General features: G+C 36.9%; 1 protein-coding gene across 2 annotated transcripts in view; it reads right to left on the reverse strand.

Annotated features, from left to right (window-relative positions):
* The window catches only part of TAF1B (TATA-box binding protein associated factor, RNA polymerase I subunit B), a 45,213-nt gene that overhangs the window by 13,397 nt on the left and 12,540 nt on the right, over positions 1-19,276 (reverse strand). For both annotated transcript variants that reach the window (XM_071548354.1, XM_071548355.1), the window contains one exon: positions 17,700-17,799. In XM_071548354.1, the coding sequence (XP_071404455.1) occupies positions 17,700-17,799 (100 nt within the window). The remainder of the gene's footprint in view (positions 1-17,699; positions 17,800-19,276) is intronic.

The following is a 19,276-nucleotide window of genomic DNA, read 5'->3' on the forward strand; positions in this document are numbered from 1 at the left end:
CTGGCAGTGACCTTGAGGTGACACCAGCCAGCTGCCTCAGCACTTGTGGCTGCCTCCCATCACAGTCCATGAACCTATGTCCATTATTCCCTACTCACACATTCCCTAACCTGCTTTTCAAAAACTGAGGTAAAAAAAATGTTGATCACTTCAGCCTTCTCCTTGGTCCTTGTGACCATATTCCCATTCAGCACATTCTCTAGAACCCTTCCACAGAATATTTAATGTCATTTGATTTGGAAAAAAAAGAAATCCTTATTTGCATATTTATTAGTGAAAATAAATCTGTGATTCTCTTTTCAAAACTATTGACTGAATGAAGAAAATTCTCCCAATTTCTACAGAGGTTTTCTTGCTAAAGGAGAATATCACTTAGAGGCAAATTTTGACATGTTTATTCATAATGAACTCAACAGGACCTGACGTTTGTGTAAGTACAGACTGTAAGGTTTGACCCTCATTTCTTAATACCTGAACTGTTTCATTAAACATTCCTAATTGTCTATATTTTGTATTAGTACTCAACTTTACCTCTCATAGCAATAATTTAAGTTATTCAGGCTACTTTATCATTTTAAATGTACAAACAGCAACACTTTGTCTGCTTTAGTTGGTGGTTCTAATTCAGCAGAACACTTTATCACATATTCATATTTTATAAAGTCAATGGAACCTTCCTTTAGGAGAAACTTAACAGGGGTTTAAACTTTGTGCCCAACTTCAAAACTTTACTGAACAAGAGTGAATTCAATGTGGTTTTATTCAATCATTTGTTTTAATCTATTTTAATATAAGCTATGTAGCCTATGCTTACATTTTGAGTGATTACCAACATTTCATTTTCTTTTTTTAAATGATCTCCCCTCAGACTTGCTCTATGTGAACACATGCTTAAGAAAACGAATAATTCTGCTGCCACTATTACACATGTAATTTAATTTTTTGTAACAGTTAGGAAGTTGTATAATGTTCACTGAAGTTTTTAAACAGTGTTAAAAATTGGCTTAGACTGCTCTCAGTCTTGAGAAACAAGAAAAACACGCATTACCAGAGTTTTATGGAAGACTGGGCTCACAGTACTTTCTATTCATTTAAAAACCAGTGCTAAATTGAATACAAAAACCATCTTGGAACAAAACCTGAATCATATGTAACTTCTCTTGAGCCTACTGGGAGAAAAATTGAAGTCTCAGATAATTCAAATAAGAAAATTGCATAAATACTATTCCTAATTAGATACAAAGGAAATATGCTTTTCCCTTTAATGAAAAGCAGTTGAATTAGTAGCTTCTTAATAATATATCACAGATGAAAATTAATTAAGACACTGGGAATTCAGTCACTTGAAGCATTCCCACTCTCAAACGCTGAACTATCACCAATGGAGGTATCCACACAGTCTAATTTAACAACGAGGCACTTCAAGGAATATGGCTCTTAATTGGAGGGCTCAAGGTAGACACCTCTATCACCTTCTACCTGAGCTTCTCTCACTGTACCAGGGCAAGGAGACAACCTTCCTATCCTAGGTACTAGTGATTCATACATTCCTTGCCATGCCCAACACTTACTTTTGTTTCAAAGCTTTTGTTTGCAATTTATAGCAGGCAATTTGGTTCTTCTTCAAAATGGCTAGAAAATGCTCTGCTTTGCAATGGCAACCAAGACATTCCTTTTTTGAAGGCAAACTAGTGGTAGAAAAGCTATAAATAAAAATTAAGACTGAGAGTTACCACTTGGCTTATTTTAAAAAGAGTGCTAATAGAAAAAAACTGTTCCTTGTTGGCATGTGTTCATAAGAGACCTAAATGCATTTGGGATGTGCACATCTAGGAAGGGCATCCAAATAAGACCCTAAAGATCAACTGCATCAGTTGCTACTTTCTAGGGCTTAACCCCTTAAGATCAAAAACATTCACTGCAGCTGCTACAACGCAGCGCTGAGTCATGACCTCGTTCACAGTACAGTCATCTCTGGAACTGAGAGCTGCAAGGGTAAGCTGGATCCAGCACAAGATCACACCTCTGTGGGACACATCACAGCAAAAGGCCAAAGGCTGAAAGGTCGAGGGCTGAGGAGACTGTAGGGTTACTTTAGCAATCAAGCACTGGCTGTTTTCACCAGTCACTGCATGCCCTGTTCCTACTCTGCTTAAATCTGAAAAAGATGTGAGTTCATACAGCAAATCTTTCATTCTGCAAATATTTTATTCTTTAATTCAAACACACTGAGGGGAGTTTAAAAGAAAAGGACTCCCAAATTCCACTCAACCAACACAGTAAGTGCTGGGAGAATACTAAGAAAAAGCAAGACAGAAAACAAGCAGCCTCAAAATTAGTAAAAGTTATCACCTTCTACCTCGCTATGTATCTGTGCCAAAAAAAAAAAAAAAGAACCTGATAGAACAAGTTGCACTGGAAGTCAACCAGCAAATCCACTAGGAAAGCAAGATCCAGAGCCAGGGCCTTCCTCTGTCAGGTAAAAAACTCTGCCTCCAGCACCCCATGATTAAACCCCAAGGGAGGAGTACTTGGACAATAGAGGACAGTGTGAGATCATATGCTATATTTTCTCCAAGTATAACTTTCACTTATACATAAATTAAAAAGTTCAAGTTGTATTTCTGTGCTAAATAATAGGACAACTCCCCTATCCATCACCGCATGGAGTTAACTGAGCTCTCACCTGGTACCAAAAATCCGCAAAACAGTATAAAAGGCACACATAAAACTCAAGTTACAAAACCTTGAGGGCACCTAATAATTCCAGGAAGACTGACAGAAAACCCTGTTAAAGCCATGCCACCTGCGAGCCTTCCCTGGTGTTTCGCAAGCTGGGATTTCTTCGAGACTGATCAACAATGCTGACCGAGTCTGCAACTTGTCTAGATTGGGTACAAACATCATCAAGAACTTCTCTTAAGCTTTGTCTTTAAAACGTTTGCATGTTAGTCCCACATGCGACAAATAAGGTAGCTACGGGTCTTCTCCAGAAAGCAGTACAGAAGATCAGTACTACTTGATAGTACTTGTCCCCGCTCTCCTTCCCTTTCTCAGTGACTTCAGCTGAGCACAGGAGAACAAAATACACACTGTTGAGTCAGTGAAGAACTGTCTGGAACAAGATTTTTATGATGATAAATATTCATTAGACTACTTAAATTGGTTGTCTTTATCATTCAAAGTTACATGGCATTTTTCACCTGTATTAGAAAACAACAAGCTAGTTTTCAGGAGCAGAGGAGCCAAACTATTAGCATGATAATCAGATCACAGTAAGAGATAATTGTTTTGGGTAAGCCAAGATTGCAGCCTCTCCTACTTGTTAGGACAATATCACAATGTTGCTGATCAACAAGTGGAAAACAATATGCCTGGGCTGGCTTTCTAGAATAATTTGCAGGCTCCATAGTTTCTTGTTTTAAATGTGGTCTGACTGACTCTCCTCTTGGATGACTGTATAGGCTATTTCCTTCTTGTGTATCAGAACATATCCCAGCAGACACTACTTACATGGCCACAATATTCACAACTCAGTTTATTTTACAGTTACAATGTTCTGTCCTTTCTTCCTTCTTTCCTGTTCAGTACATTTTTTCCAGCAAAATCCCCTTCCTCATCATCCTTCTACCTGTGAATTTCCATCCTGTGAACCCTTTTATCCCATGCCTGTACATGCTCTAAAGTTCTGCCTTCACCTGGGCTGCTCATGTTCTGCAGTGGACATTTTCCCCAAGTGATTTGTACAATTACCATTTAATACTGAAAGCTAATAAGGTCCAACTCATTTTTGCATTATTAGCTTTTTGTAAGTTTGTGGAAATCATTTGCAATCATCCAAAACTCAGCAAAGTTTCATCATTTTTAAGATGAGAAATTCAGCCTAGACCAAGTTTGAACAAGAGTGTACCAAACTCATCAGGAAATGGACTAAGAAAGCCATTTAACTTGAAGGTTTGAGAAACATCAAGTTAGGAGTGTTGGAGAAGAGGTTTTATGCAACACAATCCAGAAATTTGGTTCAAACCTTGAGTAAAGCAAGGCATGCCTATAAAATAAAAGATATTTACTGTAAAAATAATGAATTAAATGGCTGCCCTAATGTGTGTAAACATCTCTGAATGCAGCATGCATTGAAACACATTCCCAAGCAGCTTTACATTTACAGAAGGTGAAATCAGGTACCAACAATGAGCACAGCAGTCAAGTTCTCTACAACACCTCATTCACCTTATTTTGCTTCTTCTGCTCAGTTGTTCAGATATATTTGGTCAGCTGCAGCAAGAGCCTGATGTGGAACACCAGCCACAGCGCATGCAGATTACACAAAAGAATTGATAGTAGAGACAATAACTGGATCAACTGTGAAATTTACACCCAAACTAGTATTTAACACTGAATGAAATAACCTTGTGAACAAATCACTACACACTAGATCATTAATGTGGTCAGCAAGCCTACACTTCTAGATACTAATGACTTTTTTTCATGTTTTTTGTCTATTCTTACAGTACTACTGATCTGGCTACCTCCCATATAAACACACACCAATGAATCTTGCTGATGCATTTTTAAACAACACTGGTTTCCCCCTTGCTTTACCACTACACACCTCTCAGGGGCCATGACCATCCCCTGCGGAACAGCAGCAAACTAATACAACAGCCATCACACACAAACTAAATGCTCTTTAACATTGTGTGTTATTATGAATACAAACTTTTCAAAGATAAGAAACACTCAAAATATTTTACTATCTAACCTAGATAGAAAAAAAAACTAGTATCAACTTGTTGCACAGTCAGATTCTGTGTAGTCCCTTCAGGAAAACCTTCTTGGCCAGAACATAAGGTATGCAGAAAAGACATTTGCAACGTTTAAAGAGAATCTTTAAGGGTCCCTTCCAAGACAAACTATTGTGTGACTCTATGACATTGAAAGGACTGTTACCACTGCTGCATAGAAATGTCCCAGGCTTGTGATTTGCTGGTGACTGTGAAAGTACACTGGGGACAACCACTGCACTCTGCTCCTACATCCTTTCCTAGGTCACCATCCGAACCAGGGGAACAGATTCCATGAACCTCGAGCCAGACTCAGTGCAGTCATTTTCATGTGGACTAAATGAGTGGATAGATTTCTTCAAACCCTGATATCCATGAATCACATACAGATGCTGATGTAACAGTGAGAGGGTGTGCCTGGAATTATTAAAATGGAACCAAATGACAAGAAGAACAAAGACGCGAAACTGCCACAACTCCACTTAGATAACTGCTAAGAAATATCCATCTCATGAGACTTCATCCACTAGGAAAGACACACTGAGACAAAGGCTATCATCAAACAGAAAGGGTAACTAAAAGGTTAAGAACGAAAAGGAAATCAATTTGTCCACCTTGACCACAGGCAAAACAGGTTGCCCAAGTTATCAAACTGGTAACAAATAGACAGAAGGAAGACAAAGGAAGTCAAGATACCATTTGAAAATCATAGACATGACACTGGCAGCCTCTCTTTTTTTCCTCCTTTAGTAACTGTTTCAGCTGCAACAGCTACTGCATCTTAAAATCTCATATTAGTCCTGATCATTGTTGCAGAAGGAAATGAGAAGGATCTTTGTACAGCAAAAAGATTAATGTTAGAAAATCACTCAATAAACAATGGGTTTGCATTTTTGAGAGAAAAAAAATTAGGTATGCTGGGATATTACATTGCATTGACACAGACAGTTTTCACTGAAGAATTCAGGATGGCATGAGGATAAGCCAGCAACCCACACACAAGAGAAAAAAGCTAACTGAACATGCAATACAGAGGTACTCCTTTACTAGGAGAAAAAGTTTAACTGGCTGTCTAGTAGACCTTTCAATAAGTTCCTTTCAGAGGAAGACATATTCTTCATTACATGATACCTGGTTAAAGTGGTTTTTGAATAAATGAGTTTCAATATTATTAAACCACAAGAGACATGCTTGAGTGTTACCCTGTTCGTACAAGCTAACTCTGACAAGTATCACTTTTCTAAAAAATGTAGTCTTTCTATAAACAGAGAGTAATCCAACAAGGAGCTGAAGTGTCATAATGTATTGAAATGTAAGAGTTTGGGAACAAATTTTATTGAATTTCATAATTATTTTGGTTGGTTTGTTTTCTTTCTTCATTAAGTAATGCTTAAAGACAGGTATGGACAAGCTAGAGTTTCTGTTACACAACAGCAAGCTCCCATGATAAACTTGATTACAATAACCCTTTCAGCAGTGAACTTCCTCCTCAGCTTTTTTCTTTCAAATAAAAGCCTCACCCTTGCTTCTTTTCATTCTGCACTACTTTCTATCCTGAACAAATACTGCATGCACCTGTTAAAATGCACAAAAAATACAGTTAGGCAGAAAAAAATTTCCCAGATAGAAAAACACCCAACCCCAACAAAACTAAATTATCTCAAAACAAAAGCAGACAAAAGAGGAATTGCTGGCTTTTTTTGAAAAGTAAAAGCAGCACAGATGATTAGCAGAATTTGTATAAACAGAATTTTATCCCTCTTAGAAGTTTTTTTAAAAATAAACAAGAATGACCAGCTTCAGTCTTAATTTGAATTCTTTAAATAGTTACCACTAAAAAAATAAAGGAAGAAATCACATGGCAATTAAGGTCATTCAAACTTTAGTCAGGAAAAGAGGCTCTTACACATGCAACCTGGAATGTTTTGAGAAGAAGACCTTAGCAAACAGAGGAACGTGTTTAAAAGCCAGTCTGGTGGATACACTTTCCAGAGAAGCAGAAAGCCTTTGTCATTCCAGTCCAAACACTCTAGGAGAAAACAGCAAGCATTTTGACCTGCATTCATGACTTCATTAATAGATTTAGTCAGGAATTACTCCATTTGAATCAGACTCAAACTAAAACATAAACATGCAATCCACCAAAACCTAAAGCGTTAGACAATCCAAATGGCAGCAGTTTCCAATGAGCTGTGTGATGATTTGCAGACATTGGCTTTAGCCAGTAGCAGATTATTAAGGGATACAAAATCCTTTCAAAAAGTCAGCATGAAGAAAAAGAAATTACCAATGGGGGCCATTTTACAGCACTTAGAAAAGCCTCAGGTTTCCTCACGACTGTACCATCCCACTGCCTCAGGCAGGTGTCTTTGTCCCAGTTTTTCACCTTGTGATGGAGCAGCACAACACGACCCCAAGAGCCCAGCCCTGGAGCAGCGGCCACCAGGCAGTGTTGTGTGATGAGGGGGAATGACCAGCCCCAAAGGATGAGAAAGAACCAAACACTCTGCAAACGAGTTGGCTTCACGTGGCGTGCACCAATGCAGGCTGAAACTCCCATATTAAATGAAGAAAAGGAAAAGATATACAGAGCAGCTCACACTTCCTGCATGCTGAACCAAGACGCTATCTTGGTTTAGAAATAATACGAGATGAAATTATTAAAGGCTACACCCTCGTGCACTTACACAGTCTCAGCTAAAAGCATATCCACTTCAGTAATTCCTAAATTTCATATGCTTACCTTTAAAACCTTAATCACTATGCAAAGAAGTTAAAATAAGATAGTATTAGCTTAATCTATTCACAAATCCAAGACCTGTGCTTACTTTTAGGGCTAAAAGAGGACTGCTCAGAGCTGAAAACTGTTTAGAAATATTAAGGGTATAAGGGTAAAGTGCACAAACCCTTAAGCTGCCATCTCTGTCAGCCCAGGACGGCTCCCCCATGACCTAGAACTTATTGACTCTTACACAGTTTTTCACATTTCTCCTCTTGCCACATCTCTAGGCCAGGCTTCTTGCAAGTGTTCCTTCTTCCTCCTGGCATTGGGATCATTGCTTCTCCTCAACAGTAAGGAATTTTACATTTTGAGTAATACAAACAATTTCCTTAGTTCCTCCACCAAAATAAACCAAAATATCATTAGAAAAATATAAGCATGAAAAATCTTTTTCCAAAAAGTAGTTTTTGTTTAAGAAAAATGTGTAGTCTTCATTGCTTAGAATTATTTGCCATAGGCTAGACATACCCCTTTTATGCAATGACTTTGCATACTTGTACCATTTAATCATTCCTCAACATTTTTCAGAAATATCCCAGATCTCTAAATCTGAAACTTCACAGGATCATATTTAGTTCACCTAACTTAAAGGCTTAAACTATGACTTAAAATAGAGTTGCTGTGAGATAATTAGTTAATGAAAAATAGAGTTTTACGATCTTTAGAAAAGTCTCCCCAGAACACAAAAACCACAAACTGAAACCATTAATGAGATCCCAGAACAAACAAAAAACTGGCTGTACCACATCAGTCCAAAAAGATCTATTTAGCCTTGCATTCAGCAGCAAGGAAGCAAAATGTGCAAGGAAGAATTTAAGAACCAGGCAAGCCATGACACCACCAAATGTCTGTCCAGCTTCACACTGTTTGTGTCTGAGTCAGCAGTGAGATCTCTGCATTCTTTTTGTGCCAGATTCCTTTTCCTTCATGGCATCAGTACAGGCAACATCTGACCCTTTTAACATCCACAGCATCCTCTAACACAATGCACTCCACCAGTTACCCACAAAACGTATGAGGCCACATCTCCTGCTGTTTGATTCTGAACCTGCAGACCAGTAACCTTTTCTGACACCTCCCAGTCCTTGTACTGGAAAAAACAAATGAACAATTGCTTCCTAAACATGCTCTGTAAACTATCATCACATTTTACTCTTAGTCACTTCTTCTTTACGTTGAAAGCTAAGTAGACAATATTGCTTCATGTAGGAAAATTGTCCCTACATTTGATGATCCTCACTGCGACTCTCTGTACCTCTCAGCTCATCTGCAACTTTGAGAAAAGGGAGGGTAAGAAAAGCAAAACAACAAATCAAAATCCCATACAGTATTTAAGATACAGATGCATGATAGATTTTTACATTAACATAAAATTCTTTTGATCTCCATTCCTTTATTAGATGTCAGGAGTTATTAGAAAGTAATTCCAATGTAGCTGGGCTACAACAACTGCAGGTTCGAAAACCGCATCATGAAGGGATTATACAAACCTGTCTAGTTAAGATCACACAGGTATTTAAACTAAGGCTGGTACATAAAAGTAATAGCATTGATAACCTCAGCTTCCAGAAAACACTACAAATCAATATTTGTTTACTTAATATTTTCTTCACATAGAATAAATATATTTAAGTCAACTTTTGGATAGGAAGAAAGTTTGAGAAATTGCAAGCAGTATTGCTCCATCTGTATTCTCATAACTATGAAGTGCTGAGGTTGGATGTCTCAGTAGATACAAAATGGGGAATGTTTGACTTGTTCCAAACTGCTCGTAACACAGGATTCAGAATTTTATCAACAAAGAGAAGAAAAGTGAAAAAACAAAGACTGAATAGAATTATGAAGACTAAGCAACTCGTAGGTATACTTTTGTTTTCACTGGGATTTTTTGTTTAAAATTATCATTCTTTTCTAAAAACTACTTCTGTATCTGTAAATAATCTTTACTTGTATCAATAACATGAGTTTTACTTTTTCCTACAAGGTTTACTCATCAAAAATGGTCAGCAGACCATTTTATTTAAAAAATCATCTTCAGGCTAGAAACTCATTTAACAGATCATTAGCATAGCATTGCTGTCATCTATAAAATTAGCAACACTAAGGCAGTCACCAAATGGTATAAATCATTTCCACAATAACAATTTCAGTACAGTTACCAAACACACTATTCAGAATACCGAGAATTTCACTCCTCCTTAGACAGTGGGATAAAAAACATAAAGACCAGGAATAGTGATTCATTTCATCTGTCCCTCCTAGAAGAGTACTATAATTAGGAGACTAAATCCACACCCACAAATAAAGAAGCACTAGCACTTAAGAAATACTGTCAAGTTTATAAACACCTATTCACATACTCAAAGTCTGTAATGAAGCAAATGCTAATCTTTGTGCTTTTAAGTTGATGAAATTATAGTACCATAAATAGTATCTTTGATATAAAACAATCACAAGGAATGAGCTGTCATTTGCTGTATTGCCACGTTGCATCCAGTTCAGGGTGCAAGTAATGGAATGACACCAGCAAACCCAAGGGATGCATTGGCCTGAAGAGCAGGATAAATACCTATATTTTAGCGATGCTAAGAACAGTCATGGTGAGATATCCAAGGAATTTCAGTGGTCAATATTACAGCTTCATGTAAACTTACACCATGAGCTATGAGCAGAGTGCTCTACAGCCATTCCTAAGTAACACCATCCCCACAGAATGTGCTTCTTCCTGAGCACTTCATGGTTCAAGTACAGAACTTGCTCTTGCCTGTGCTACAATAAAGGTCACTGGTCATCTGTTTATTATGTGAGAAGATATTAAGGCTTTCAGCATTTGAAAGAATGATGAAAAAGTATGTAGGCTTTGTTCTCAGTGCAGTGTGGGAAGAATTACCACTGTGTGTGAAAACAGCACGCAAACTTTACAGGCTTGAGCAGACCTCCAGGAAAAGAGCTGAGTGTAGGCAAGAAGAGAGAAGCATCAATACTGTAAAAAGTCCCTTGGCGAATCTCTGTCTATCCTTGGTCTTGTATCTACATTTGAGTGATCTAATGAACATACTCAGTAAGTGAGACAGGCAGGTACTTCTCAAAGCTTCCCAAGGAAGATCCTATCTAAGTTTATACATTTTGAACAGTAAAATATTTGTGATATGCTCATGACCACAGGAAACAAAACAAAAGCACTTCCAATTATCTAAAACAAAATGCAAACAAGTCTGTTCAATGTGAGTAAGTCAAGCAATACACTTAGACACAGGAGTGATAGTTTCCTTGTATTATTTACAAATCCAAATATTTAGTTTTCAATACACCAGTAATACTGATGCTACTTCTGATCAGGTCATAGATAAATCATTAAACCAACCCTAGCAGTGTATTTTATATGAACCCCCTCACTCTTCATAACAAGCTGGCAGAGGTTATTAGTAATTAGTAGTGATTGAATGCCAAATTACTTCTAAAATGGAGACATTACACTCGAAAGTCAAAGACTACAACCAATTCCTCCCTCATTTTGGTTGTATACAGCAGGTAACTGTCAAAGCATTGAGTCTTTCTTAATCCATGAGAAACTTTCCAATTTTATGTTTTCCTCCAGGCTATTTGACAGTTCTTCTGCCCCCAACATTCACAGGGAAATCCAAATCAGGAGGCGTCTTAAACTACTTAAACTTGTCAGCTAAATTTACAAAACAAAATGGCTTTTACTATGCTTGAACAAAGCTGAATTGATTCACACACATTTCTGTGGCACATCCCCATGTAATTCAAACCAGGTTTTACTGAGCAACTGAGTTGTTGGATGGTCACAAGGCACAAAGTGTTCATATGGTGCAAGTATTAACAACTGTACTCCAATAGCCACACTGCCCGGAATGAAGAGGATGAGTGTATAAATTGGAGGTTCCATATTTTTAACCTGCTTTCCATGCCAAAACTGCAACATTTAACCATATTGTAAGGTAAACAATTAACAACAAATCATCATTTTGAATGTGGATGACAAGTCCCACCCTGGGTAGTACTGCACAAGGATACGAGTCCTGAGTTTAAAACTTGCTCTCAAGTAGTAGAGTAAACAACACAAAAAGATGTAACTCCTAGATATGAAAGTACAGGCATTAAGACCTCTCCAAATACAGACATGGTAGGTCACTACACTCATAGACAAGTCTATCATATTTCTTTTTATATGAGATAATGGGATAAAGGGAAAACCACAAAAATGCCCTTTCTGAAGCAGAGTGTGCATTTTACTGCAGTACTGTCTCTGTAGTGCTCAGGACAATCTCCTGGCACAGGACTATGGATATTCCACAATGAAACAAGTGGTAAAAGTGACAAAGCCATAAGCAGCTAAAAAACTAAAAAACCCCAAACAACCCCAAAACTTTGAATTTCAATGCCACAGGTAAATGGGTAAATCATAAAACAAATATGGAGAAAAGCTAGATTGTTCTGTAACTGGAAAAAGAATACAAATCCATCTCATTAAAATCATATGTAAGGAAGAGAAAAATTTATGTCTGCAAAAAACCAAACCACTATCTGATAAAATGGAGTATTTTACAAAGGAGAGACACAGATAATTTACACACAGAAAGCTTTAAGGAAATAACTGAGGAGTTCTCTGAAACACAAATGTTGTTTTTTAAATAATCTTAAGAAATTCTAAACATCAGAGAACCCTCCACATTAATATGCAGTATTTAAAACAATGTAAAAGAGGAGATTCAGGAACTCTAGAATGATTAGCTTGGCATGGATCCTGAACAAAATAATACTACAGCAAAGGGAAAAATGGAAGCTAAAAATATCCTGTCAGTCAAGCAATCTTCGTAAGGTCAGGAGAGGAGAGCAGAGAGATGACTGAAGCTCCAACTCCCACAAGAAGCTGATTTGAAAAACCTTTTTCCTTCTTCATGGGAAAGCTAAAGGTGACCCAAAACAAAATCACCACTGAGTCTCACTGGAAGAATGTAACTCATCATTAACTGAAAACTCAAGAGCTGCTCTGTGGGAAGCAAAGCATGCAGAACAAAGGGGCAAAACAGAAGCATCCTTGATAGCAGAGGAGTAGCTCAGCAAATTCATCTCAGAAATCAGATCTCTCAAATCTTCAGCAGAAGTGAGCACTGGCTGAAGCTGAAACAGAAAGATGGGCAACAGAAGGATGAGTGGCAGAGAAATATGGATATAGAAGTGCTGCCAAGAATAAAGTCAAGCAATGCTAAGAAAATATAAAAGAAAAAAAGGAAAACCAGAACAAAAAGAAAATACAAACTATACAATACTGCAAAAGAAGAAAACAAAGACTTGGAGAATTTCCAGACATCACAGAGAAGAATGATCATCTCTCAAAGTTTCAGGAAAGCCTTTCACTCCTAAATAGGAGAGGAAAGAAATTTAATAATCTAAGCTAGGGAGGGTGTGTATGGACACATAAGTCCAAGGTATAAATTCTTCCAACACAAATAAAATAAATCCAAAGCACCAAACAGAACAAAGCATTCCACGCTCAGGTGGCACATTCTCAAAAGAGCTGAAGTTTTCCGGTCTACTTTATAAATACATTAAAATATCTACTCCAACACTTATCACAGGTTACTTTGGGAAAAAGGAAGGCCTTAGACGAATTAGAACTTTTCTTAGGGCAGCAAACATTTGTTTTCCAACAAAACCAACATCAGTTCATAATGGAGCATGAATAAAACACCCTTATTAAGCCAAACACTATGTGAGCTGCACAGAGCTACTGGCCTCATCCAACACTGACAAGAGAGACAGAACATTCATGCAGAATGATAAGCTACTAAGCCTGAAAATAAAAAGGTCTCTACCAAAAGGAAGGAACAAGAAGACTTTTAATTAGGGGGGATAAAGAGTAAAAAATCCTGGCCTGCTTTTTGGTTCACAATTGTTCTCTCTTGTCCATAGCAGTGATCTATGATCAGCAACAGTTTATTGCTGCCACTTTTCAGAAATTTGCCATGGGCAAAGGTAAGGAAGGTCCAAATATCACTCTCAGACGAAAGTTAAGGAAGGTTTCTGTATCGTGGAAAAATCTGCAGAGTAACACTGGGAGTTATTTAAGAAGTGAGACATCTAGGGATGGAAATAGGTGAATTATACTGAGCAGAATTCAAATCAAACAGTGCTTCTGTTAATAGAAGCTGGAGTTTGGATATGTAAAAAGAAACAAAAAATAAGTTAAACTAAACCAACCAAAAAGTAATGTGGATGGTAATTCCAACATGTTGCAAGGTCCAAGCTGTTAAAGTGAGTAAATTTCTTGATATATACAGCAATACTAAAGGGATTATAAAAACAAACAAAAGCCACAGAAAGAGAGAGGAATGGAATTAAATTACAAAAATATAAGGAATTATTTTTAAGATACACATTCCTAGACAGCAAGGTGTATCAACAACACTGTCAACACTAAAACATTCAGTGGCCTTGTAGAAGAGAGAAGGCTTCAAACAGACATAGAATTGTGCAGCTACTTCCATCTAAGAGTAAGGAGAGACTGGGGAGAAAGGCTTATATAGAGAAACTATTCCACAACCACAATCCAGGGCAGAAGAAACAGCAAGAGAAATTTAGTAAATAGCCATTTCTTTTGTCTTTGAGGGCAGGTTGGTAGAGAGTTCTGACCAAAATTCAACTAACACCCACCAGCTTCACCTTTCTCCTGCTCCCCCGCCAAGCCCTTTAAGAAAAAAAGAACTTTAACACCTTCTTTCCAAAAGTCATTATTTTAAGGTTGAAGAGATTGAGAGTAGGGAACTTCACTGAAGTCACACACCGGGCACCTTGCCAAGTCTAGATACCTGTGCATCTATTCCCAAAGCTCTTTAGAACAACAGGATCTGAAAGATCCTTATGAGACTACACCTATCCTGTTGCACACAGCACATACTTCGAAGTGACATGTTTGTTATCTTCAATACTTTTGTAAATCATGTTGCCCAATAGCCATGGGAGTGACCTGCTTACCTACATATACACACATCCATTTGAGTTTGCACATGTGTGAAGAATGTGAGAATCAAAACAAAAAAATAATTTGGGGCTTAAAAAAAAAAAGAATCCATTTACAATCCATTAATCTACTAAAGGTAAAATACACCAAAAAGGTAACGAGTTTTATGAAAAGTAATGAAATGTAAAGGTAAATTTGATACAGAGAAACACAATCAACTTTAAAGCACAAACAAAATAATTACATAAAAGATAAATGGGTACACAGTCCTGAGTCAAAAATGTAAGGAAAGACAGATCTACAGCAAGGACAAGCTGTTGCTAGCTTAAAAGAAAAGGGATGCTTGAGCCAAAGCAAAATACAGGATGGGTATCTGAAGGATGTATCCCTCTTTCAAGTGGAAATGGAAGAGATAATTTGTGTGTAGCTCCAGTGGAGGACAAATAATACCAATCAAATAAAAGAAGCTGAAAGCAAATCATCCACTGAACTTTATATATACTACTACTGATTTACAAATACATTTTAAGTCCTACATTAATGGGCTTTAAAAGAAATAGATAACCTGTGCATTAAAAAGAGAAGAAAGTTGATTTCCACCTAAAAGAGAACAGATGACTGCATTTATCAAAGATGCATTGGCTATTGGCATAAGCCTGTAAAAAAGTTTTATATTTACATGGAATTTCCTGTATTCCATTTTGTGCCCACTGACTCCTGTCCTTCCACTCTGCACCACCAAGAAGAGAGCCTGACTTCATCCTCACTCCTCCCTGACAGGTATTTATATGCACTGCTGAAATCCCCCCACAGCCTCCCCTTCTCAGTGATAAAAACCTCAGCTCTCTCATCCTGTACAGATGCTGCAATCACCTCTAATTGCTAAATAGTATGCAGGACAGGAAAAAATGGTCAGTGATATGGACTCCACTCCTAAATTACACAGCACAGAAGTTTGTCACAGCTGGGAAGCCTGAGACTAGTCACATTCTTTGCACATGAAATACTACTAAATGACCAGGCATAAAAGCCCCTTGTGCATGTATATATATACATATACCACTACACAGAAAGAAAACAGATGTGACTCATCTTGCAATAGTGTTGCATTCATTTTTCTAAAATCTGTAACAACTTCAACCTTGTACAGATTCAGCATGTTTTGGGTATGTGGGGAATTGTTACCGAAAAAAGTCTTTAAGCCACCAAGAGTATTTTTCTACAAGATGAACCTCATCAAATTAGGCTTTATCTGCACTTAAGTGATAAAATGATACTTAGTATGACTTCAAATCCTTCAAGCTACTGCAACATAATTACTTCTTGATTCCAATTTAGGCTGCACAGGACACAATTAAATGTACTAAAAATCTGTACAAAACAAAAAAGCAGACACATGGCATAGTCCTGTCAGTTATCAAAATTTTGGAACATATTTGCAGCTTACATTTATCAGACTCAAATCACAATAAATAATGGCACCAGAGTAACCTACCTATCTGGTTATAACGGACTTAATATCATAATTTAAGATAATTGTCTATAAAATATTCTATACAGAACATAAAAGAGAAAAGAATGCAGGCTGCATTTTCAGGATGGAGTATTATGAAATCTCACTTCCTGCTCCAGGACAACAACCTCATCTCTTGTATTTCTCACAACTCAGATTTCAAAACTAGATACAGTAAACCATGGGTAATTTCAGTGCTGCAGTGAGAAACACAATATGTAAGAAACAGCTAATAAGGTTTTTGCAATTATCAGCTCAATGATGTAGTAAAAAAGATGTTAAATAAACATGAGGATGCACTTCTAAAGTAACATTGAGTAGGGAGCAGGTATTCCTAAAAAGAGGAAGGCACAGTAATACCAGAGTGGCTGGAAAGCAAATAGTACAGTAAGCTTACCTATACCTGTACCTACAAAACTTTACCTACATATCTCAAAGAAAACAGAGTTGAGAGATTGCTTGATTATCATGCATATCTGCTTATACTTTGGAAGTGAGGGGTGCAGCTCTAACCCAAAAGAAATCAGTAGGATCCTCCAAGGGCAACAGTCACCTTTCTGCAAACGAAGTCTCCCACTCTGACGTATGGTATAAGCTTTACAGTTGCAATTCATAAGACAAAAACATATCCAAAGAATGGAGGCAAAAAGAAGGACAGAGAGAATAAGAGTTTAAAAGGCTTAAAAAGAAGCCTAACATACCTTTTCTTTTAAGGACTTTTCTCAGACAAAAAAACAAATCAAGAGGTTTTATCTTAAATTTATCACCTGAGTTTGAGAAGTTGAGGTCATAATTCTCATTTATCTAGACAGGAAAGCAGTGGTATAAAACCAAAAATAATATAAATGCTTCAACCTCTGAAGCTATAGGTCCTGAACAACTCATGACTTGGTGACTATAAGCAACATATGGGAGAATGGTAACATTTGCAACATCATCGCTGAGGGCTTGGGCTACAAAACCATTACAGCAGAGCAAAACCCACCTTCTTCAGGCAGCTTTCTGCTCTCAAAAGCTAAGACTTTATCTGCACACTTCAAAAATCCTTAATAAATCACAAACACCATTGGGTAATTGTTACCACAATACATAAGGATCTTAAATAAGGAAAATTTACTTTTCTCTCTCAACTGTCCATCACTTTTGTGCTCCTAGAAGGGCTATAGCTCTTACGTAGATTTTAGATTTGATTTATTTCAACCAGTAGAGCAAGAAACAGAACAAGAGAGAGCATCTAAACCAAACTTTATGAAAAGAATATGGAATTACAAACAAACGCAAGAGATAATTTAAATAAGCATAAAAAAAGATAACATACTGCTCTTACATGTGAAGCAAAGTCCTGTTTCTAAATGTTTCAAGAGCAGATCCAAACACCTTCTTCTCCATAAGCACTTACTGATTTCATTTTAACTTTGGTAATCACCTTAATAAGACTGGTTAAAGATCAAAGCACTCCAAGCCAGAGAATGCACTGGATTCCACACAGGCTCCAATACTGTGAAACATGAACCCTACTACATAACAATAGATTTAATCAATTTATTAGTACAGTGACCAAAATAACTAAACTACCACAAAATAACTAGGTTTTGGTTGGGGTTTTTTAATCTTTCTCTTTAAGAAAAAAATTACCTCTACACAAAAGATCTTAAGATCAAGTCCACATAACTTCATCTTCTCTGGGAAATGCTGAAAAACATTCAAATATGGAATATGACCTTCGACAACAAACCTGCATAAAAAAAAAACAAATAAAAAAAGCATTTAGGATGACAAATGCATATGTTTATTATAAAATTAATATATAAATCAACTTCTGATTTGACATAACAGCAGTATTATGCTGCCTAAGCAATTCCATCTGAAGTTACACACCTCTAAATGCTCCACAGGAAAAAACCAGTTCAATCATTTAACAGGCTGTTAAGTTCCAGCTCAGATATGTCTGACAAGTGATACCATTATGGCAGTAAGCATACAATCAACATGCTTACATGGAGTTTATTCTGCACATTCTTCAGCTACTGCATTTCTGAAACTGCTTTAAGCCTCTTTTGAAAGGTATGGAATTTTTTTTTTCCAAATTTCTAAAGCTTTAAGTAAATTTTACTTTTAAAATACACACTTTCTGCTGGAGGAGTTTGAATCAGGCAGTGTGGCAGCAAGGAAAGTTATAAAATGATAAGCAAATACACAGAACTGAAACCACATTAATTATATCTGTATGTTTTTTAAAAAAAAAAGTATTATTCAGGTATGAATAGAAATGGCCTTCTATACCTAATAAATCAAAATAGTTTAAATTTTATTTGCACCCAAGTAATGCATTTTTTTGTTGAAAAGTGGCTTTGGTAGTGGTTGACAGTATTACTTGATATTTTTCTTGACTTTTTCATATAGATATACAAAATGGGGTTTAACAGCAGGTACCAATAAAAAGTCACCACCAAACCCCTGCTCTTGTCTAGACTCTTAGCAGACACCCAGAAGAGGCAAAGCAAGCACTGAACACCAGGGACCCTCCCAAGGGAACACACTCATTCCACATTGTCTCCCATAGCACTAAGCTAGAAATGCTTTCCTGTCTCCTCTTCTCCAACCCAATTTTGTTCAGAGCACATTAAACTTGTAGAATTTAACATGACAAATGGAGAAGACTGATCTTTAAATAACATTAAGCAACTGAAAATTAATTTCTCTCCTGCTGACTGTGTTATCTACACAGGACCTCTCTGATCTTGCTACACAGATTAGTAACTTCTTGGTCTACAAACATTTCACATCCCTCCTGAGCCTACAGCAACCCACAAGCTCACCCGCCCTCTCCCAGTCCAGTGTCCTCATCACTAATTGTTCCACATAGTGTGTATCTATTGAAATTGACTAAAAATCTATTTAAAAGCAGTTACTGCAAAGTTTACAGTTATATCCTACTTTATTTTAAAGCAGTCTTATCTGAATTTTCAGTTTAATTGAAAAAATTAAGTAAAACCAAGATTAAAATAAAAAGTGCATTACACAATCAAAACTGTTTCAGTTAGAATTAACCTGTTGTTTACAGTAGTTTCTGAAAAATAACAGCAACATGAAAAATCACAACATCCAATAGTTTTTATTACAAAACTCTGTGTATCAGTCTCTTAAATGAAGAGATAAAAGTTGCTGCACAATCCCTTCTAATCAAATTATGTGACGAGCATTTTGCTAAC

This window comes from Pithys albifrons, chromosome 2, assembly GCF_047495875.1.
Source record: "Pithys albifrons albifrons isolate INPA30051 chromosome 2, PitAlb_v1, whole genome shotgun sequence".
NCBI classification, from domain to species: Eukaryota; Metazoa; Chordata; class Aves; order Passeriformes; family Thamnophilidae; genus Pithys; species Pithys albifrons.